Source organism: Centropristis striata, chromosome 5, assembly GCF_030273125.1.
Source record: "Centropristis striata isolate RG_2023a ecotype Rhode Island chromosome 5, C.striata_1.0, whole genome shotgun sequence".
Lineage (NCBI taxonomy): Eukaryota > Metazoa > Chordata > Actinopteri > Perciformes > Serranidae > Centropristis > Centropristis striata.
In genome coordinates this window covers 24,322,600-24,346,700 of record NC_081521.1, presented here as the reverse complement: position 1 = coordinate 24,346,700, position 24,101 = coordinate 24,322,600, and the positions used below count along the sequence as shown (strand labels likewise).

At 40.0% G+C, this 24,101-nt stretch overlaps 1 protein-coding gene across 2 annotated transcripts in view; it reads right to left on the bottom strand.

Annotated features, from left to right (window-relative positions):
- The window catches only part of LOC131971341 (forkhead box protein J3-like), a 79,398-nt gene that overhangs the window by 3,953 nt on the left and 51,344 nt on the right, over positions 1 to 24,101 (bottom strand). For both annotated transcript variants that reach the window (XM_059332743.1, XM_059332741.1), the window contains 7 exons: positions 23,968 to 24,069; positions 17,741 to 17,896; positions 11,892 to 12,105; positions 5,861 to 6,148; positions 3,768 to 3,869; positions 1,653 to 1,925; positions 460 to 588 (listed from right to left, as the gene is read on the bottom strand). In XM_059332743.1, coding sequence (XP_059188726.1) covers positions 460 to 588; positions 1,653 to 1,925; positions 3,768 to 3,869; positions 5,861 to 6,148; positions 11,892 to 12,105; positions 17,741 to 17,896; positions 23,968 to 24,069 — 1,264 coding nt within the window. The remainder of the gene's footprint in view (positions 1 to 459; positions 589 to 1,652; positions 1,926 to 3,767; positions 3,870 to 5,860; positions 6,149 to 11,891; positions 12,106 to 17,740; positions 17,897 to 23,967; positions 24,070 to 24,101) is intronic.

Sequence of the window (24,101 nt, the reverse complement as noted above, 5' to 3'; positions counted from 1 at the left end):
TGTCTCTAGTGAGTCTCTTGACTTTATGAAGTGTAATACTAAACCATTACATTGTAGCTGTTATTTTGTCCATTCTCTCAATTAATTTATTAGTTTTTTGGCCTATAAAATTTTAGAAAATGGTGAAAAATCTCAATAAGTGTTTCCTAAAACCCAAGACGACAACTTAAAATTTCTAATTTTGTCCACAACTCAAATATATTCCGTTTACTGTCATAGAGGAGTCAAAAAACAGAAATATTCACACTTAAATAACTGGAATCAGATCATTTTGACTTTTTTTCCTGACTCAAACTGATTACTAATTAAAAAAAATCAAATACTCCATTAATCTTTGCAGCTCTAATTATTACTATCACATGCTGACAAAGCAACATCTACGTACTGGCAAAATTCTAACGCTGACACACTTGCACAGATAAAAACCTGCACACATGCACACACTCTGCATTTCCTGACCTGTTAGGAGAGCAATGGAGGAGTCGCCTGTCATGGTGGGAGCAGTGTTGCTCATGGGAGGCATGTGGGGGTATCCTGGTGGGCCCATCAGAGAGGAAATGCTCTGTCTCGAGTCTATGTACATGTTCCCTGTGGGAGAACAGACAAAAGGGCAATGACTAACTGTCAGATTAGTATCCAGACTTTCACACATGCCTATGTGTCTTTGCAGAGCTGCTATCGTGTACACGCACAGTTTTACTGCCATATTATGCTAAGCTTCAGAAATCCTACAGAATGTGCTGGATTTCCCACTGATGAAATATCCACTCGTTTTCATATCTTTACTCCGGGTGCCATGAAGCTGACAACACTTAGAATTTCCTTGTAAATCTGTAACGGGCAAATAATGTCACAGCGAGGAGAGAGACTGAAATTCAGCTCCTATCACACCGGGAAGTGCAGAAGCAAGACTCTCAAAGGTGGGAGGTAGAGGCGGGAATCAGCAGAGGCCCCCCAGTACAATTTTATCCCGATACTATTTTAATTATTCTATTGTGATACAATATATTTAATTGTTTAACTGCATTTTGTGTCCACAAAATTAAATTCAATCAATAATTGTTTTGTATAATAAGAGAAAATTCTCAGTCTTTTCATCTCACTTCAGTCTTTTTATTTCTCCACAATGAGAGTCAAACCCACAGACTGACCAACAAAGTATTCAGTCAAACTGAACTCAACTGATATCAAACATGTATGGAAGACAACAACTGCAGCATTTTCTCAAACTGTCTTCAACTTTATGCTTCACTGCTCTGAATTTTTTTGAATGAAAGTGATATTTCAACAACTTCCCGACACGACATCCTGATCCTAGTTTCATATGATACCACTATCTCCAGTATATTCCTAAAAGTAAGCCCAATACGGCCTCTGAAAAATATAAATACTGACAGCCTGTCTGAACGCTAAATATGGATACTTGGTGGCCGTGAATCGATATAATATTGCCACGCAAAACATTGCGATACTATGGTGTATCGATCCCCCCACCCCCCAGTGGGAGGTAACTCGGACATTTTCTAAAAGAACGCTCTTAAATTTTAAGATAAAGTAAGTTTTTTATTTCAGGATGGAAATATTTAATTTCTCTGCTCTCGCTCTCTCTCTGTATGTATAAATATATATACCCGGTATATATATATACGGACCCGTGCTGATGTGTTGGTTATGTTGGTTGTGTTGCCCGTGCTGATTGTGCTGGCTGGCCTTTGGGTGCATCGCCCCGTGCGGCTGAGCCGGGTGCTGCGGTGCTCCTGGTGGTGTCGGGTGTTGGACCTGAGCTTGTGGGTGGGCGGCGCCCTGCGGGGGGATGACCCCTGTGGCCGTGAAGAACTGGTTAATTGAGGAACACAGGTCGGCCATCTGGGCGGCGTCCAGCGTCCAGTTGTTGAGCTCGGCCTGCCGCATGCTCTCCTTCAGACCTGGCAGACAGTCAGAGGAGGCAAAGGTGGACCTGATGTTACACATACGTCTCATCATTTTCCAATTTGGAGCAGGGGAAATCCATACAGTCGGGCAGTTAGACATGTTTCTTTGTTTCCAATTTTATTTTTGCACAGTCATGTTTTAGTTTTATCTTTTCTATTTCTATACTTATTGTCTTGCGAAAGTAATAATAAATAATAATAATAAACCCACTGCCCCCATACGAAGACACAACTACTTCCTGTTGAAAGATGATGCTTAGTTTGTATACGTATCAGGTCTTAATAATCCCAAATAACCAAGAGAAATTAAAAATGCATCACAAACCAAAGCTCGAGTTACCAGTTGCTGTTTTTTATGGCTGCACAGGTGGATCAAATCTAAAATTATAGGTGTCTTTACATCATTTTATTCACATGACATTATTATAATACAGAATAATGTTCTGTGAGTGCGAACCAGTGGTGGGAAAATTATTCACTGTGTTCTATTTTTACATTTGAGACTTGCGTCCCAAAATCTTTGGAATTTTTCTTATACCACACTGTAAAAAGTAAAATTGAAAAGTAAATATCCTGCACTAAAGTATATACGTAGTAGAAGGTAAAGTATTACAAGTAAAACTAGACCTGCGAGCAGGTATATCAACGGGGTCTGAGTCTCCCGCGCAACTCGAAACACGGCGACCCACAGAGGCAATGTAAGACACAGGTTGAGAGAAAGCAGGATTTACAAGATTGATATAAGAAGAATTAAAGATGGTTGTGGATAAAAATGAGAATAAACAGCTTGATCGCTGTTGAAAGTAGAAAATAAATCAGCACTGATTCACGTATCAGCTACAATCTTTTCCATCTTGAATCACATTTTGCATTCGTAATTACATTTCCTTTACATTAGACTAACAATGTCACAGTCATTCCTTGTATGAAATGAATAATTGTGGAACCTCAGAGAAAATCATGCGAAAATCGTGCAGAATGATAAGTGCTATTGTGAAGTCACATCCAAGATATAACAAAAACCCAATATGAAAGATTGTTCTCACACTATCACTCTCCTGGCAACATGCCTGTTCGCACTGAGTGACGTAGAAGAAGACCCTGAACCTATCACACCTCCTTTTCTTCAAACAAAGACGCACCTAAGCTTCTATTCACAACCTAGCCGTCTGATATTTCCCCAAATCTATTTTGTGTGGCTTGTGTTTGGCGGCGATGCAGACGAGAGGCTCGGCCCCTGCTCTTTGGAGGAGAGCCAGAGATGGTGGAGGATGGCATTACGACGGTGTGAGGGAGGTCAAGCGCTGCAGGAGGAGAAAGAGAGAGAGGGAGGCAGTGGGGCCCGTGTGTTGAAAGACCAGCCGTCGACATCCATCGTGTGTGGATGTTGCCGGCTTTGTGCGCTGACCGTGATAAGAGGCTGTTACTGAGCCGGGGCCTAATTGGATTATTCACATCATACAATCGGGAGGGAGCGAGACAGTATGTGTGTGTGTGTGTGTGTGTGAGAGAGAGAGAAACAGAGAGGGCAACCTCTCAGATGCAGGATAATGACTTTTATTAGGCCAGTACTATTACGACACTGGATGTTATAATATTGTGCCTCAAGGGCGAGTGTATATGAAAGCGCAGAGAGGAATCATAATGGTTTAATCAAAGTAACTGATCGGCATAATAAGCATTTTATCAATTCTCTGTGTGTCGAACCAGGCTGCAGACAACAGCTTTATCAATGCTCATTCCATATGCTGTTCACACTGATGGCACCAGCACTCTCAGTGGTTTGTGTGTGTGTGTGTGTGTGTGTGTGTGTGTGTGCGTGCGTGTGCGTGTTACCTTGAAATGGGGAGAGGTCCACATCGGCCCAGTTGTAGCTGGTGGCAATGCGGCAGCTCTCCTTCAGCCAGTCCAGGTTTGGGTACCAGTCTGATGACATGCCTGGGAGAGAGCACACACCCACAAATAGACACAGATAAAAGACAAAGTTAAATAAATTAGGTCTGAGACTAATAGATATTTTTAGTATCAATTAAGCTGTTGATTTTTTTTTATCATTTAGGAAGTTTCCCAGTGCCTAAGGTGACATCTTCAAATTGTTTCTTTTGCTTCAAAACAAACAGTTATTCAATTTACAGTTATATGGCAATTATTGCAAAGAAAAAAACAGCAAATCTTCACATTTGAGGGAACTGAAACAGTTGACAATAGTTGGCATTTTTTTCTTGATAATGCACCAAAAACCCCTCGCAGGTTTGTGGTGCAAATTTTGATGGTCCTTGAACGAATCATGGTTAGGAAAAGTAGCCAAATCTAAGCATAAAAAAGGATACTTTATCAAAATAATTTATTGTACTTGTCCAATTTAAAGTGTTGCCAAAAACAGACTAACCAAGTTTGCACTAACCTGTTCCGGTAAGAAACGTTACATTCTGCACTCAAACATGGTAGGAGCCACAAAAAATACTATGAAACTGCTTGGAGTTCAGTGGAATAAATCCCCCCCCCCCATTAATTAATAGCTTGAACACTAAAATAAATTCTAGTGTGACAAGTTGAGTCTGATCACACTGACAGTGTCAAATTATCTGAAACATGTTAAATGCACCTAACTAAAAGGAGACATCTGTCTCTGCAGTCGACCACAAGGTGGCGCGACTTCACAGAGGAAAATTACAGCCAAAGCTCTGCTTTTGAAAAGAAGAAAAACAAGAGGAAGATGCTTTTCTGCTGCCTTCACCATCACAAACTAAACAACAATACATTCAGGCCGTGGATCAAAGACGAAGGGATTGCTTTCATTCATCCTCTGCTTGGTTGAGGGGAATACCAACCTAGATAAATAATGTCTGAAGAGTCCCTTTTTTGGCCTGAGAGCTGTGTTGCAGACGCACAAAGAAAAAAAAAGAAGAAGAAAAAAACAGAGACTGGGAATATGAGCAGGAAAAGCCTCAGCAAGCTTCGGAGGTGTCTGTCTGTATCGGCCCAGCCTCATAATATCCAATGCTCTGGGACCTGACAGAGAAAAGACTATAATATAAATGCAATGAGTCTGTGCAGAGACGAGCCCATTCGGATGTATTAGGTGAACTGTATTTACACTGGTTGGGAGTCAGGAGATGTAGAATCATTGTTTGGATGCATCAATATATATATGAAACAGGAAGCTATACAGTGCACTTCGTGGCTTCCTTTCACAAGAATTATTAAAAAGTTTTGCCGCAGAGTTGAGAAATAGCTGCACTGACAATTCAACTGTGGATGTATGATTTTATTTTCATTAAACTGCCAATGATGGTAACTTTGGAGCCATTTTGGCACCAGTCTGTGGACACTTCTGAAATTCTTTCCCCAACTGGGAGATTTTATAGCCCTCGCAAGTTCCCCGTATCTCATACTTGTGATGACACCTCGGAGACTGACGTTCGCGGTTCTCCCACTCAGATGCTTGTATTTATACTCTGTACAATATGATGTGAATAACAATCGCGATCAAGGCTCATGGGTGGTATAATATAGCCATTCGGCCGACCAAACTCATGGAAACAGTATGATTTGTCTTTAACAACGCTGAATATTTCAAATTGATGGTCGTAACTATATCCTGGAGTATTGTAAAGTAACTCGGAGATCTCCCATGTGAAGCGAAAGTGAAAGTTTTAATTCTTTACGTGTTGAATGTTTATGGCAAGTCTTTTTTTTAGACAGTCCCAATGAGAACTATCATAGTCTATATGTTGTTTTTAGCCGATGCATTAAGGGGCACTCAGTGTTGCTGTTTGTCTTTTTACACAGACTTTGACAAGGGAGCTGGCAGTTCGTTTACTGTCTGATCCAAGTGATTTGAACATTTGCCTCACATGCAGCTTCTCCGGGTCATTTAAAAATAAGTTCAGGGTTACAGTGCAGGGCCAAAATAGGTCCGTTCTCACCCGTTGTGGGGCAGGTTTGTCCAGTGTGACTCTGGTGGGAGAGAGACGAGTGCTGCTGGGAATGAGCAGGGTGCTGCTGGTGCTGCCCGTGCTGCTGCCCGTGCACCTGGTGCTGGCTGTGGGTGGAGTGAGGGGAGAGGTGCTGCTGAGGGTGGTGGGGGTGGTGCGCCGCCTGGCCGTGGTTGTGTTGGTGGTGGTGGCCAACACCGTTTCCCGCACCAGGAGAGTGCTGGTAGGAGCAGGCGGTCCGGGCCTGCTGGCTGGAATCGCCGGGCATACCCATCAAACCTGCCCGGAGAAAAAACACACATAAAATAAAATATATTATTAAATATTACAGAGAAGGGGTAACAAAAAAGAAAATAACTGGAGGTATGGTGTGGCTTTTGTGTTGTGATTTGGACCCTGTTTCCATTTAGCAGTAACATGTGGTCTGAGTGATCCGAACACAAGCGGACAGCTCTCAGTCTGTATGTTCTCACCTGGCAGTAGCATGCGTCTCCACATGCGTCTTCAGTGACCACTTGTGATCCGATTCCACCTCCACGCTTGGTATGTAAATTAACACGTACATCATTTCCGTTTGAGAAACACCAAATGCATTGCTGTTTTTAACCGTATATCGGCCGGTTGCCATACGAATCTTCCTTTGCCTGCAAAATAAAGTTTGAGAAATGTCTGCATGGAGCACAGCTGCTTACAGGTGTGCAGCAGACAGATTTTTCTTTCGACACATTTCAGTTTTTGCCTGTACAAGCCCAGTGTCTCCTCTTTTTCTCTCGCTCTCTCGCATGCACGCTCCTGATTAACATATACCGGTAAAATAAATGTGATAGTATGAAAACATTACAAGTGAGAAAAAAATAGATGAGCCAAAAACAACAAAATGAAAACATTGCAATAATTGCTCTGAGCACAGTTGGTCACAGTGGTCTATAACTGCCGTTTATATGCAGTGGTCAATACCGAAGTTATTTGTTAGCCTGTTTTGATAACGGACGCTTTTATTTTGAAAGAACGAAAAGAGACTTGATCTTGTCAATCGTAAAACTAACTCAACTGAGATTATACTGTAAAGATAATGTCAACGACTTTTTTTTAGCCCCCGAAGAGGCATGAGGTTAGTTTTCACAGTGATCTTGCATATTTAAATGTTTTTTGTGTTTAAATAAGTTTTGGATAAACTTAAACCTAAGAATTCATTCATCATTACAAAATACACAGATTGATTGGGCAGGGGGCGGCAGTTGAGTAAGCAGCCCCTAATGTGGACACGAGTCACATTCCCGGTCTCACTACTATATGAATGTGGACACATGCGGCCCGAAACACCTCAGAATGTGGTTTTTGACATCTGATCTCAATGCGTCCTCACAGTGTTTTCACTTGTATTTAGAGGGCTCCACTTGTGTTCGGATCACTCAGACCACATGTTACTGCTAAATGGAAACAGGGTCTTGGACATTCAATCTTGAAATGCTGTCCATCTAGCTTTACCCTTTTTATCCGACTAAGGTATTGCCCCAGCTTTTTTTCCACACATATTTCCACCTACCTACGTTTCAGTGTCACCAAATGCACTTACATGCACAAAATATTCCAGTGTCAGCCCTTATTCCCTTATTAATATCTGCATAACCCGCATCGTCTTGATTGGAATAAAAGATGAATATTAGCGACTGATTGTCTTCAGGCTCTCCTTGCTCCATGTTCTGCAACTCAAAAGTTTATTTTTGGCAAATGTAGAAATAATTGTCCAAATAAGACATTGAAAAACCTGTTTATAACCTCTATTGCAGCACAGAGTAGCATTTAGGTTGATTTGTTTTATGGTTTTAGTTCCTGGTGCTTAGAAATCATAACAGCATATTCCTCATGCCCATCACTAGCTTGCCAGTTAATGACTGCCGAGCACTAAAAAGACAATCGACAAGACTTTTATAATATACATATGCCAGAATTTAAACAATGTGAAAGAGGTAATGTCTTCTTATGTGTAGTATTTTGTGTGAAGAAACAGGCAGCTATAATTTAGGAACTTTCTAATGTGGTTTCCAAAAATAAGTAACCCCAATAATGTAATGATTTCAGTCCAGTTATCAATCGTGTGTGGTGGAGTTTAGATCGTCTGATGAGCAGACAGCAGAGAATTCTTGTCGCTGTTTTTCTGAATGCACGGGTTCACCCCAAGACTGTGTTTTATCTCCTTTACTTTTCATCATGGATACTGACAGCTGCAGAAACTGGAAAGAAGGCAGCTAGCTTGTTAAATTTCCAGATGATGCTGCATTGTTGTTGTTTTTCTTTAGATACTGAGTTGGACCATAGTTGTGCTCTTCCTGCTTTTTTTTTCTTTTATTGTAATGCAATTTAAATTAAATGTAAATGATCCTCTCAAGTATGTTTGTTACTGCGCTTTAAAATAATTTAAAGTTGGATATGGGCAGAGAGGATCATTACAGTAACTGGGCCGGCAGAGAGTGCACCTTTGTCAGTAAATACATTTATTCTCTTTTGTAGAGAGTCTTTTGACCTTTTCTTTTATCTGCTGTTTCATTTCTTATCACTCAAAGACAGAGACTGCCTGAGCAGCACTGTTAAGATCTCTTCAAAGATCAGTGGACTGAAACAGAGGGACTCGAGTTTTTCTTTTTCTGACCGACAAATCATAATGAAATCGATGAGTGTACCGAGTCTATCTGAGCATATCCTAGTGAGGAAATTTTCATTCCTGTCAATAGGGAGCTGTTACGCTTTACCTGCTTGTAAAAGTCACTTTAATTCCAATTCTTTTATTCCCGCTGCCGTGTGTTGGCTCAATGCTTCTTGAAAAAAAGCTTTATAGGCATTATTTTTATCTGTTTTTTTTACTGGAAGTCTATGCACAGTTGTTAACTGCCTGGCTGTGTTTTTACTTCCTAATATATTTTATTATGTGTGTTGTGAGAGCTGTCATGTCTTACAAGAATAAATAAAGTTGTTCTGGACTGCATTAAAGCATGGCCTCTGCCACTTAAATCCCTTTGATTGTAGTATAACATAAGGAAAAGTAGAGTACAGTTAAAGCTGGATTGTAAAAAGAGTTGTTGTGTTTAACTCCAGTCTTTAAGTGTCGCTCCCACTGATGATTTAAAGTCTTTTTTTTTATTAATTTGATGTTCATTTAGTCTCCATTATATGGCCTGTAATTTATGAGGACTAGTGCAGTGCAAACGTGAAAACGTGTCTGTTGGGAACAGGCTGATTGCTTCAGGTTTGCTGCTTGCAACTTTCTTAAGAGTCTCTCACGCTTGACACTGTGCTTCCCTGGATCTTAAGCATGTATGAATAAAGAGCAGGGGTGTCACGATTCTCAATAACAACGATTCAACAAAATGGTAAATGACTGCACTTATATAGCGTTTTTCTAGTCTGCGACCAGTCAAAGTGCTTTAACACTAGAGACAGCGCTCATTCACCCATTCACACTCACATTCTTACAATGGTGGCTGAGGCCACCCTAAACGCCACCTGCCACCATCAGGAATTCATTCTGACATTGATAAACGCGGTATCGGGAGAAATGTATTGTTCAGTATCTTGTACTAATACTAATACCTTCATTGGAGGATTCAATTTGACAAACTAAAGGACCGTTCCAATGTCAGGATCCTTAGTCCTTCTTTTGGTGAATTTCCCAAGGATGCCTGTTTGCATCCTCAGCACCCATAATGCTTTGCGCACAACTGTCTGCTGGGAGTTTCTAAAATGGTGACTGATCGAGCGACTACGCCTGCAGTATGTTGGTTGTTTTCATTCATTAATTCATTTTCCCTAACCGATTATCCGAACACATGGGAGGGGGGAGGCTGGAGCTGATCCCAGCTGACATTGTGCGAGAGGCGGGGTTCACCCTGGACAGGTCAACAGACTATCACAGGGCAGACACATAGAGACAGACAACCCTTCATGCTCTCATTCACTCCTACATGCATTCAAGAGTCTCCAATTAAACTAAGCTGCATGTTTTTGGACTTTGGGAGGAAGCCGGAGAGAACCCACGCTGACAAGGATTTTGGTTATTTTTCATTATAAAAATGTACACTAGCGCTCAAAAGCTTAAGGCTACCCAGAAAATATCTGTTGTTTTCCATGAAAACAAACTTGTTTTATTCATGAAATGAGTTACAAAATGAATCGAAAATATAGTAAAGACATTGACATGGGTAGAAATTATAATTTTAACCTGTACAAATCTCCAACGAGCCTGAGGAAGGGTCATTTTATTTATTCTCAAATCAGCACAAAACAGTTTTTAGCTGTGCCAACATAATGCTCAGGTGTTTTAATGATCAATCAGCCTTTCAACACTATAAACGTGGATTAACACAATGTGCTACCTGAACACAGGAGTGATGGTTGCTGACAATATATAATAGATATTTCATAAGAAAATCAGCTGTTTCCAGTTTTAATAGTCATTTACCACATTAACAATGTCTAGATTGTATGTCTGGTCAATTTAATGTTATTTCAACAAAAATTGTGCTTTTCTTTTAAAAATTGGACATCTCTAAGCAACCCCAAACTTTTGAGCGGTATTGTATAAAAGTACTTCTTCCCTCATTTTAACATAAATGTTCAGAAGCAGTGATACCAAAGCCACATCCATGTCGTGCACTGGTTTTGCAGTTGTAGTGCTGAGTTAAAGGTTGGACCAATTACACAATGACGCACACCTGCACACTCGCAAGCCTGTTTCATTTATGTGCTACACCCGTGATTGGAAGGGGTCCTGCCTTGCCTCTGTAGGAACTGACTTTAAGATGCACCTTTCATCTCTTCCTGAATGAACCCAGCATGCCGTTTTGGTGCTGTAACTGTTAATAGGAGGCTCCTCTCAATACACAACACAGTGTGTACACAACCCTGACACAAATAAATATGTCCCGTCGATCTCAACTTCTTTGGGTCCTCTGCAATACACCCACCAAGAGTGACGTCGATAACAGATGAAAGGTTTTTTCTTTTATAAATCGAAGGACAGCCAGAGCCGGTCAGACAGCGACTCCTTGCTTTTTGTTAGGTGAAGATCTGTCGGGAGAGCATTGCGACACCACCTGAGTCACAGTTTGGTGTGTGGTCTTGGACTCACTGTGGTTGTTCAAAAGGAGACGATGAGCTCTGCTGTCTGGGTGACTCACTGTGATTCTCGAATACAATGACTGCTGACACAGTTTCCTGCTAAGCCTCACACTTAAGGGACCCTTTCAAGGATCTGCTAAATCCATTTTCTTCTTCACTTTTCTTTCTAGGTGTCCGTGTCATATCTTTTTTTTCTCTTCTTCTTCAAACTAGTATCCTCATTGTCTTTTCTTTTCTGTGAGTGCACCCCTGACCACAAATTGAAGGGGACCTTGTCAGAGGGTTAATACAGGCGGCAGTTGCGGAGCTCAACGGAGCGCATCAATCTCTCCGGTTTCAGAACATATACGTGGATGGGGAGGGTGGTGGGGAGAGGAAGGTGATAGGAGGCTGGTGGGGGGTCGGAGTGGAAGGAGGCCTGGTGACCTGAAAGCTTCAGGAAGCAATTAGCAAGATGCTTCACAAACTTTAGAACCAATCTAATTAGCTGCTATCAAAGCTGCAGAACCCTTTGCTCTGCTCGACTGCAGATGTGTTTGAGAGTTTTTTTTCTCCTTCTGTTGAATTCTTCCTCTTAATTGCCTTTACTCATTTGACTGAGCGAGCCGTAAAATGCAGATATGCGGAACAACAGATTGTTTGTTTATTAAAATACAATAGAGTAGGAGTAGTGTGTGGTGGAGGTTAATACTGGAAGGCTTTCGCTGCTATGAAAGCAATGTTAAAATCTTTCCATTTCATTAGCAGCTTAAGCTTGACAGTTAATTATGTGCATGAAGCCTGACATACAGGTTTACATGTTTTTTTTCTTCTTTCCTGCAAACGCATGTGTCAATTAAGATGTTGGACGGCCACACATGAACAGACACGCACTAATCCACGTACAAAATGAGGGGCAGACACCCACCTTGCTGTGAGAAGGACTGCTCAAAGACACACTTGTAAAGACTGCGGAAAGAAGCACTGAGGTCCTCAAAGTCGGAGAAACAGAGCTGCTTGTCCCGTGACTCCGGGACAGGTAAACCGTACTGGGGCTGAGGAGGAGGAGGGGGAGGCGGCGGCGGCTGGGCGGGCTGCTGGAGGCTCAGGGACTGAGACGAAGGCTCTGAGTGGCTGCTCACCTTCAAGACACACACAAAAGGAGAGACAACACACATGCACACTGTGAGAGGTACAAACAGACAAACTGGAAACCAATGAAGGTTTTAGAAAAATACATCAAAGGCTGAATTTACACAGGTGAAGGCTGCAGTTCGGCCGACATCAACACTGCATCAAAGAACTCCTTATTCATTTCAGTAAGCCCAGTAAGGCCAGTGTGGTGGTATAATGGTCCCAGGAAAAATAAACACAGGGATGTTAAGGCAAAAAGTCGAAGTTGTAGAGAGGCTGCAATGAAAATAGACCTTTTCTATGTGGACTGTGCACCCATTTTGCATCAATATGACATTTTCTCCATACAATGTATTATAGGGCTGGGGGGAAAAAATTGATACAGCATAGTGTCCCAATATTTTGTGTGGCAATATTATATTGAATCATGGCCGCCAAGTATTGATATTTAGTATTCTGACGGCTGGCGGGCTGGCAGTATTTTCGCCTATTTTGGACGGATATACTGAAGATCCGAAGGATCATATGAAACTAGATATTCTAATAAATCTACTGGTACCATGTGCTTCAGGATATCATGTCAGGAAATTGTCTAAATAAGCTTAAAGCAGTGAAGCTTAAAGTTGAGGAAAGTTTGATAAAATGCTGCAGTTGTTGTTGTCCATACATGTTTGACATCAGTTAAGTTCAGTTTGACTGAATACTTTGTTGGTCAGTCTGTGGGTTTGACTCTCATTGTGGAGAAATAAAAAGACTGAAGTGAGATGAACAGACTGAAAATTTTCTCTTATTAGACAAAACAATTTTTTATTGAATTTAATTTTGTCTACACAGAATGCAGTTAAACAGGTAAATCGCAATATATTGTATCGCAATACTCACCATATCGCAAAATGGTTAAAATGGCAATAATATCGTATCGTGACTCAAGTATCGGGATAAAATCGTATCGTGGGGCCTCTGCTGATTCACACCTCTACTGTATAACATTGTCAAACTATTCTGGCCATTTAAATAAAGCAAATAGAAAAACAAATAACAAAAAACAAAAATCAAAACCACCCCATACATTATTTTCTGCATTATATGTTCTAGAATAAAAAGTTACTGTATTGGATAACATATACACCGATGATGATGGATATCGATATGTTTGTGATAGGCCATTATCGGCAAATAAAAATCTATATTTAACAAAACAAAATGCAACATCATCCACCACATTGTGCACATTCCTGTCAAGTATCTGTTCAGCCATTATGTTCAATACAAAGTCTTCATCATATTTATTGCAACAGTTATTCGCATTTGAGACAAATCCCCACAAGCTTGATGCTGTCTCTGTATTTTACATACAGTAGATTTTAAATACAGGAGGAGGCTGTTGAGGTGGAAGGAGTTCACTTGCTGATGGCAGGTAACGGTATGGTGGCTTGCAATGCAGATTTAATGAGCAGTGAGTGTTTCTGTGGACTTCCCGTTGGACAAGGACATGAAACTGTAGGACTGAATGATAAATGGAACATATGACTCGAAAAACTTCTGTGCCTGCCCGAACTACACTGAGTGCTGATAAGATAAACAGTCATGGAAAAAATGATTAGACCACCCTTGTTTTCATTTTAATGTCTGGTACGACTAAAGGTACATTTGTTTGGACAAATATAATGAAAACAACAAAAATAGCTCTTAAGAATTTAATTTAAGAGCTGATATCTAGCCATTTTCCATGGTTTTGTTGATAATAACCAAAATCACTATCAAGAAAACCATTGAAAATGGCTAGTTATCAGCTCTTAAATTAAATTCTTATGAGCTATTTTTGTTGTTTTCATTATATTTGTCGAAACAACCTTTAGTTGTACCAGGCATTAAAATCAACAAGAAATTGAAGAAAACAATTGTCTAACAATTTTTTCCATGACTGTACATATGACGGCTGATACAAACAATTATTTTCCATTATTAATCAATATGCTGATTATTTTCTCAATTCATTGTTTGAGCGATAAATTCTGAAAATAGTGAAAAAAATCCATCCAAGGTCTTTAAGGTCTTTCAAATGTCTTGTTTCGTCAGTCCAAACACATGAAACAAAAACAAAAACCTAAACAAACCTACTTTGGTGATGAAGCGATTATGAAAAATAGTTGGCGGTTATTATGAGAATAATTTTTGCAGCTCTATAATATTGACTATTTAATTCTGCAAAAATGATTAATGTAATTGTAATCATGCTCTATGATGTCCGCAATCTGTGAAAAAATAATCAGCTGAGTTGAAAAATGTTGTAATAAAAACCAGTGCCTGTGCAGTGTTTTCATATCTGAAAAGTCTGGCCACAGTAAGGACACTAAATCCAGCATTAGAATGGGCTGCTACCTGTCAGTCAACACATGGGGAAATACAATGATTCTAGTTGCTGAATCTAAATTGAGAAACCTGAATTTCAATTGGGAGAGCTCCACTGTAAAACAGATAAAAAGTAGCATTCAATAATTATCACATTTAGTTTAAAGAAATCTTATTTTATTTTTTCGTTTGTGCCGTTCAAATTCAATTAACACATTAAGTAATTTTTTTAATTCACTATGATGATCATACCAAATTCAATTTCATACAATTAAAAGGAAATATTTTTCATATGCACACACACACACACACACACACACACACACACACACCCGAAACCCACTGCTTCCATTTTCTGTCTCATATTGTGAATGCAGCCTGTCTTCCTCTACCCTCAATCATCTCATCCCAGCTGTCATCTTCCTCACCATCCACCCAGCAAACACAAGCAATTTGCTGTGATCAGTGTGCCTCCGCAAATATAAGCCAACTTAGCATGACACATTCCCCCCACACATCTACCTCCACCCAGCAATGGCTGCCTCGCTGTCAACTTTCTTGGGTGTCTTTGAGATCTCTGCCGGTGATGCCACCAGTAATCACTGTCAGTTAGGGGGGTATCACCTGCGCCAGGTAATGAGGCAGAACTAACCCTGATCCCCCTGGACCAGACCGCAGATGAGCTCTGAAGCGGTGGAGGAGGAGGGCGAGGGACGGAGGAGGCGATGTGGGGAGGAGGAAAACAAAAGATGGCCTCTAGAAATGAGAGGTTAACGAGATGAGATTGCACTGACCTTTGCTAATGCAGGTGGGAGGTGAGTGGGGGAAAGTGATTGATGGTAAAAAGGTGAGCAGCTGTTACAAGGGAAAAATAATGAAGAGTTGGGATTTCTCAGCGCCCCTGTAATTTCGGACCAAATGTTTTTGGGCCGAGACTGGCCTTTGAAATTGTATTATATTTTGTTTAAAGGGACAGACACAAACAATCATTTCAAATGCACTACAGGTCCATCAAAAGTCCTTATAATTAGATTACTGACTGAGTGGAACTTTAATGGCAACAATGGGACAATCAGGCTGTTGCAGAAGCAGAGTAACATGGAATTAATGAAAATAGCAGCATTTTAGGCACCTTTGTGCTTCTAAAAGGTTTATGCTCTGGGAGCATGAATATGTATATATATATATATATATATATATATATATATATATATATATATATATATACACACACTGCTATTTTTTTAACACACCCCTTTCAACTAATTGCCCAATTGCACAGCCTTAAGAGCGTGCATATCACGAATGCTGGGTCTTGTTGGTTTTCTGAGAATCTACTGCACCTACTGGTACCTTGTTTGCCATGTAGCAATAAAAAGTATACTAAAAACCTGGATTAATCTGGTTAGTCACATTGGACTGGTATTATTTTGAACACTACTGTATAGTGCGATAAGAGCCATTAGTGCAGCAATAAGTGCTAGTGACAATTCTTCAAGGAGTAGAGTTGTCGTGTGGTGCGAGGAGAGAAGGTCCTCTCTGAAGAGCTGGGTCTCAGGAGTTTTTTTAAAGGTAGAGAGGAATGCCCCTGCTCTGATAGGAACTGGTAGTGTGTTCCACCAATGGGGAACAACAAACGCAAAGAGTTTGGATTGCCTTGAACGAACGGGTGGCAGAGCCAGGCGCCGTTCACTGGAAGAGCGCAACGGTTGTGAGGTAGCATATGCCTGAATCAGGGCGTTCAAGTAGCTGGGTGCAATATCAGAGACAACTTTGTAGGCTCAACATGGGACAGTTTATTTCTTGACAGAAGGGTTGGCTAATCTAGACCCTCCTTCATAAAAAGGCAACTTATTATCATCTCTCTCACACACACACACACACACACACACACACACACACTGGTTGAGACTAATCAATTGGAATAGCCAAAGGACCTTGTTCTATAAAGGATGAGGAATCATTTAAACAGCCAATGTAAAATGTGGCCAAATATGTCTCAGTGTATCAGTGGCCTGCCAAGTCTGGGGTGTACTTTACACTGGCCAAGACCGTAGGCACCATTACAGCAGACGACATGGGAAGGCCTTGATATAAATAAACCTCACTGTGTGTGCTTGTGTGTGCTTGTGTGTGTGTGTGTGTGTGTGTGTGTGTGTGTGTGTGTGCGTGTAATGGCACAGAGACAGGGCAATATTAGTGTTTAATTGTTGGCTAACCGGATTAATCTGCTTTTAATCGTACACAATTTTCCTCCTTTGTCTCAAATTTGTTCATACTGGAGTGGTCACACATCATTTATATGCATCAAAGACAATAAAGGTGAACTGTCAACACAGAGGGACGACTCTGATGTTTCCTGCTGTTTTATTTCTGCCCGACAGATCACTTCTATGAACACACACCAGCATTTAGGCTGTATTTGTGCCAGTCGACCCTGAGGGGCGTGAGGGGCTGCAGACAGTATTGACAGTTGGCTGAGAAAACAAAAAATTCAATTCACAAGCTAAATAATCAGTGCATATGAATGCAACAGAGTTTTCAATCAATCTGCACTTTCAATTGCATTTCCACACCTCTGAAGAGAAGGAATCATAATTGCTAAAATCTTTGTGGGCGGAGGTACTTTGATTTGTTTGGGGAGCCCAAATAATTTCTCTATATGGGAAACACGAATAAATAAATTGCCCTTTTGACTGCTTGTTTGACTCTACATGTCAAAGTGAAACTACAGCAATTAAACACCAGCAATAAGTGTGTGTCTGCTCATGCCATCTGCTGCACCGTGCTACAGAATAATGCATATGTCATCTAAGCACACTGAGTGTGTGTCTCTGCTGAAGCTGCCGCTGAAAATATATTTTCTTGCAAAGTCTGAACATGAAACAGATAACGAGAGTTTGAGCAGTGTGCTGCAGATCCAGCGTACATGTCGTTAGCTGGTTACCACCTCCTCAGTCTGCTAATGGTGCAGCAGACACCTTCTGTACCGACTGAGAGTGTCTGGACTGGTAACTGAATCATCCAGATTATGTCAGAATCAAGTGAACACAGAATCATACAATAAGAAATCATTTTTAGTATGAATGCTGGTTTCAAATTTGACAGTTGAAGAAAAAAAAAAACTGGGAAAAGTGGGAGAAAGCATTGACTCCGTTGAAGTGTCCTTAAAAAAAGTCTCTGTAAGCAGCGTCAGGTCAGCTGTTGTCCTTGTGCAAACACACATAAGAGGAGAGAAATTCTCCCGCAGCAATCATTAGACTGTCACACAAAATAAAGAAAAGGTCTTACCGGTGTGTAGCTGTGTACGTTACTGCCGCTGCTGACGGCGGTGTTCAGGTTGTTAAGGTTGACGGACGCCAAACTCTGCTCTGAAAGACTGTTGCTCAGGCTGCCCAGACTCCCAGGACTCTCACTGCCTTCTGCCTCGGGGTTGTAAAGGGCTACCTACACACACACACACACACACACAAAGAAACACAACAGATCCGTGTGTTTGTGAAAATAAAGGCCAAAATGTTGAGACAACGCACCATATAAACTCCTTCAAAGACAGTGATTCATAATTTGCAATTTATCGGTCTGATGACGATTAAACCTCTCGGGGGCAAGGAAAGATATTTCCGGGCCGAGACTTCTGTGTGCCAGTCATTGTTTGGGAACTTTGGACGACGCAAGAATCCAGCTAGAGTTGAGAGACGACGACCGGGTTGCTTCTCTGCACATGAATACAGATAAATTAAAAAAACTACAATTAAACTAGAACGCCTCGTGGTTGTATGCCTCCGCCAAGTTGCAGTTGACATCCACATCAGTTCAAACTCATATGAAGCCACGACAGTAGACAATGCTTCAAATATAGATGCTGCTGCAAAGAAGCTACAAAGTCAGGAACAAAACTGCTTCACATACATCTTCAACCCCCAGAAGATATAAAATCACCGCAGTTTCAAGGTGGTCAACCACCAATTCATTATTGACCAAATACCTTCCTTTATGTTCCTGAGACATGTTGTTAAATGATTATGATGTCACAGTAAAGTTGACCTTTAAATATAAAATGGCATCATTTAATCCTTTTAGACATTTATTCATTCATTCATCCTCGAGGCGGGGTACACCCTGGACAGGTCGCAGGTCGGCTGACACATAGAGACAGACAACCATTCACACAACTTAGAGTCACCAGTTAATGCAGTGGTTCCCAAGGTTTTTCTACTGGGCCCCCCTTTTCTATCTAAAAAATACTTCAAGCCCCCACACCCCCACCCCCCGGCGGCCTACACACAACAAACAAGAACGGTATTGTCATATTTTTTCATCCTTGTTTTTTGTATTTGTAATATTTCGAGTCGAGTCATGATCTAGTAGACACTTTTAATTACCGTAAATCAAAGAATAGCACAAAACTTTAACTTTTACTGTCATAAACTGGAAGAAACACACAGTTTTGCTGTAAAAAATATGCAATTTTCATGCAAAATTTATGGAGAAACACCCTGATGTGTGAGTGAATGACACAATTACCCTAAAAATAACAGGATTATTCAGTCTAAATTACAGTTTTTGCTGAAATTTACATTTAAATTTAGAATAGAAAACCCACTCACTGTAATTTTTACGGTGAAGTTCTGGCAACCACAGCTGCTGGTATTTTACCATAAATTAAACAGATTATTTTTTACAGCGCAGCATTGGTGAACAATTAAACTATTTCAATGTAGCCTTGCCACGCCCCCCTTTTGTAACCCTGGGCCCCCCCTAGGGGTCACGCGACCCAGTTTGGGAACCACTGAGTTAATGCAAACTCCACACAGAAGAGCCACAGGTTCAACGTGTAGCCATCCTTTTTAGACATTTGTATGAAATTTTGTCATGAACAGCATACGAATTGATGATTTGTGGCCAAAAATGTGCTTTGTGGAGTCACAGTGATCTTGACCTTTGACCAAAATTGGACCAGTTCATCTTTTGAGTCCAAATAGTTCCTCAGATGTTGCATTCACAAAAATGAGACAATCAAATAAAAACATAATGCTTGTTGCTGGCGTGTAGGCATAAAAAGTTGAAGAAAAAAAAAGGGAATTTGTTGTCAGTAGATGAGTTACAAGACTGCATTTCGACCAAATGCATTCTACTTACTATTTTTTACCTGCATTCAACTTAAGCCTGATATATTGCGACTGGTCAATCCCACTCAGACTATAACTGGAACCCAGAACTCTTCCAGTACCTCATGTCCCAGTGCCTTCATACACAGATATCTGTTTATAGAGACTTTGTTACTCTCCCTCATTTTGTCCATATGCCGACTCATATCCAGCCCAAAGTGATTGCTGCCCACCTCAAGAAGTTAACCATGCACCATTAACTTATGAGACAACTCGTGGGGAAATATGGAAATTAAAGTGCTGGTATATGCAAATTGGTCCTGCTGCTGCATAACAGCACAGGACTTAAACTAATGATGATTTTTTTTCTCCTTCCATGAACATGGTGATTTTGATTAAATGTCCTGACCCTGAAACCACTGGGTAACTTCAGAAACGACTTTATTGTCTGAGAGTTTGGCAACGACGGAGACACGAGTTGCGCTTCAGAGAAAGTGTTCTGTATATCGTCTCGTGGAGACGGATCACAAAGCTTTTAAAAGAAATGCCTCAGGATTATGTTGAATCATGCTTCTCTTGTTTTGTTTGACTGTCAGTACTTGTGAAGCAGAGCGCCAGTGTTACCTCCAGGCTACATTTAATTGTATAGACAAAAATGAAATTATAGCCTTCGGGTGAGACAACACTAAAGGCTCTCTGGGGCGGTACTCTACCCAGTAGAGCATCTTGTAGTGGAAAAAGTGCTTCTGTAAGTGTTAATCTGGAACATTTCCTGTTTTGGTTGTTTGATGACATCTGAGTCAACCTGTAATTCTTCTTGCTGTGTTACTGTAGTAACAAGGAAATAATTATGTGCTTTACAAGAACATTTGAAGTTTATATCTATACATTCGAAAGAGAGAAAGGAAAAACTGATAATGACCAAAGACCTTGTGATGCAGCTAGAAAGGTTAGAGCTTTGTTTTTTTTAGACATAGCAGAGCTTCAATTACGAGGAATTCAAGCAAAAACAACATCTGAATGTAAGAATTCCAAAGAAAATATTTTCCAGTTATGCTTAGCTCCTAGTGTCATATTATATTCTAGGAATGTCTTTTTCAGAAGCACAGGCACTTTCCAATGCAAACAGAAGATTAGTGAGCAAAAATGTGTTATTGAAGAGGCTCTGATGCACTGCTGTGCCTGCAGGACGCCACCTGTCTGCACGTGGGCGGATATCATTGACGTTGGCATCAGCATCATTACCATCAAGGTCTCCCTCTCCCTGCTCTGAATCATTTTTTCGAAATGTATAGTGATGACTACTATGAGTCAAGTTTGAGTCTTCCCTTGAGTAAAAAAGAATTGGTGCAAACTAGCATGCATGAGGTTGTCCAACTTTAAGGCTCTTTATGTCTAATAAGGAGAAACTTACATTGAGTTGATCAATAACGTCATTAACAGCATTGTTCCAACCAAAAATGTTAAGGTTCCAACTACTGTTTTAGGGAACAGTATGTTGGTAAGTCTAGAGGTGTGGGAAAAAATCGATACCACATAGTATCGTGATATTTTCCAATATTATATCGGTTCATGGCCGGCAAGTATCGATATTGTTTGTTGTATATGTTTATTTAGCGTCAGTATTTTCGCCTTTTTTTTAACTCCAAGGTTTTTAATTTTTATTTATTCTTTATTATAAAGCAAATCTAGTTGCTTAATAAATACTGTGAAAGTATCAATAATGACATAATACATGTAAATTCTGTATTTTTAACACTACACACTACAGTGGTTAGTTTGGCTAAAATGATTTAGATTATCTTCTGACCATATCAATCTTTAACCTGTATATGTCTTTTTAAATTCATACCGTGCCTATAAAATGTCAAAATAAATTACGAATATCTTTAAACAGCACCCAAAACACCAAGAGATATTTGCCTATTTTCTTTTTAGAAGATAAATGGTTCATGAATTAATTAATTGATTATTCATTAATTGGTTTTAAAAAAATGTAGTAAGTGAATAAATGGCTACATAATTGTGGTGATCAATTCATTTATTTCACATGACATCTGAATTCCCAAAGTGTTAATAATCTGTCATAAATGTGTTTTATATTGACAAATTCTGGGAGGTATGAGTCAAGATGTGTGAAAAGAGCAGAATGGAAAACCGGAGTAAGCCGTCAAGTCCAGACTTGCACGTCACGTCCAGAACAAACACTCAAAGAGTTATGTGAGCTGCTGCTGTGGGACAAATTTTCCCTTTGGTCAGGGTCAGACGAAGAGGTCGCGTACCACACATCATCATTCCGTGTGTGTGTTTATGTGTGTGTGTGTGTGTGGCAAATGAGACAGGCGTCAGAGGTCCCAGTCGCCGCTTGATCTCTGACCCTCATAGAGACAGTCACACCCAGTTCAGTGTGTGTGTCATTGCATCAGGTTGTGTGTGAAAGTGAGGACCTGTTAAACTGATGGTGAAAAAGATTAACAGACTCCGCGGCTTTCAGTCAAGTGCGTCTTAAATCCAGTTAGTATTAATTATAGCCTCAACAAACTTCAAGTGTATTCTTCTGAGCTGCGAGTACAAATGAATAAATCTTCTCTACTAATTCATTTGTAAATGCACAAAAATCATCATTACTCATCATTAAGAAATGAATATTCATCAATCCTAACCCTTTGAACCCCACTACCCACCAGCAGGTTTGAAAAGCATGTTGTTTTTTTTTAAAAATTAGCAAAATTACACCATTTATCATAGCCAGAAACTATAAAAACAGAAATTATCACTGGATTTGCAAATTGTTACTACTTCCCTGAAAACATGCTCAACAGTGACAACAAACTAATAACCATAGTGTTTTTTTTATTCTACACACGGACTGGGGGACTGGAAATCTGTGGGAATGGTGAACCAATGATTATGTTTCTCCACTGCTGTAAATAAAAAAGATCTACTTAAAGACTTATAAGGCATTCATGTGGTGTCAGGATAATTGAAAAAATTTGTTCCCGGCTGGAAAAATGTATGTGAACACCCCATCATGTTGGAACAACAGTTTAGACTGCATGACTTGATGGGTTGATATTATATTCTAAAGAAACATGGCAGACAAAAGTAAATTTTGAGTTGATGGAAAGAACATTTTTATTATTAATTCAGATATCGGCTCATATAGTATTAAAGGGATAGTACTGGATTTTGGACAGTGAGTTGTATGAAATTCTTGCCAGTATTGTAGTGGATGCAATAGAGCGTTCAGACTGGCTGCAGTGTGTAGTAATATTACTATTTGCTGCCATTTTTCATTTTATTTACTGAGTTTATCAAGAAACAAAATAGTTAATTGTTTTGTGGTTGCATGGGTGACCTTTTAGTGTACACGTAGTTTTGTGGAGTGAAACCACGTAGTTTCGCGACCCCTCCAGCTTGCCGGAAATATCTAGTCTACGATCCGAACTGGACGGACCTCCGTTACCAGAGCTCAGAAAAATCAAGAACTATCCCTTTAAGTTTAACTGTCTTAACAGAGCGACGTAGATCAGTTAGAAGAGTTATTTATTGGCATTGACCTTGACAGCAAGTCAGGTAAGGAACATTTTAGTGGTTTTGGGTCTGGGACAAAATTATTAACGGAAAGCTCACAACAAGTGGTGGAATGTAACTAAGTACATTCACTCAAGTACTGTACTTAAATACATTTTTGAGATACTTTACTTGATTATTTCCACATTTGTCATTTTCTATTGTATTGTATCTGTATTTTTTTACTCCACTACATTTAGCTGCCAGCTTTAGTTACTAATTACTCTTCAGGTCAAGATTTAACATGAAAAAATACAATCAATTTAATATGAATATGCATGTTTATAAATTTAACCACAAAAAATAAAAATAAAAGTGTACTAAGTAGTTGTAATTAGCCCTACCTAGACAACAGTAAAATGCTACTTACATAGCATCAACAATAATAATACAATAATATATCTAAGTGGGGCCATTCTGCATAACAAGTTATTTTACTTTTGATACTTTAAGCACATTTTGATGCTGATACTCTTGTACTTTTACTTCAGTAAGTTTTGAATGTAATTCTACAATTCTACAATGTCATTAAGCAGACGCTTTTATCCAAAGCGACATACAACTGAGAGTTAATACAACACAAGCGAAGATGAAGTCAAGAAACAACACAAGAGTAAGTGCTATGGGTTAAGTTTGAGTCCATTAGGATGTAAGTGCTTACAATACTTATCAGTGTCATCCGTGTAGATCAAGTGTGAAGGTGTTCAGAGTTGGGTGCAGGATTTTACTTGTAGTGGAGTAATTTAACAGCGTGGTATTAATACTTCTTCAACCACTGCTTACAACTGTTTTCAAATACTTGGATGATAAGTATCCAAGTAGCTGCTGTCGTACCTTGTTAGTTACAGCGTTGATGGCCAGAGTGGGGGACGCCCCTCCTGACATGATGCAGTCCATCCTCAGAGACTCTGACTCCAGACTGTACGGAGTTGATGCCTGAAAGTGAAAGGACAGAGGACTGAGAATGA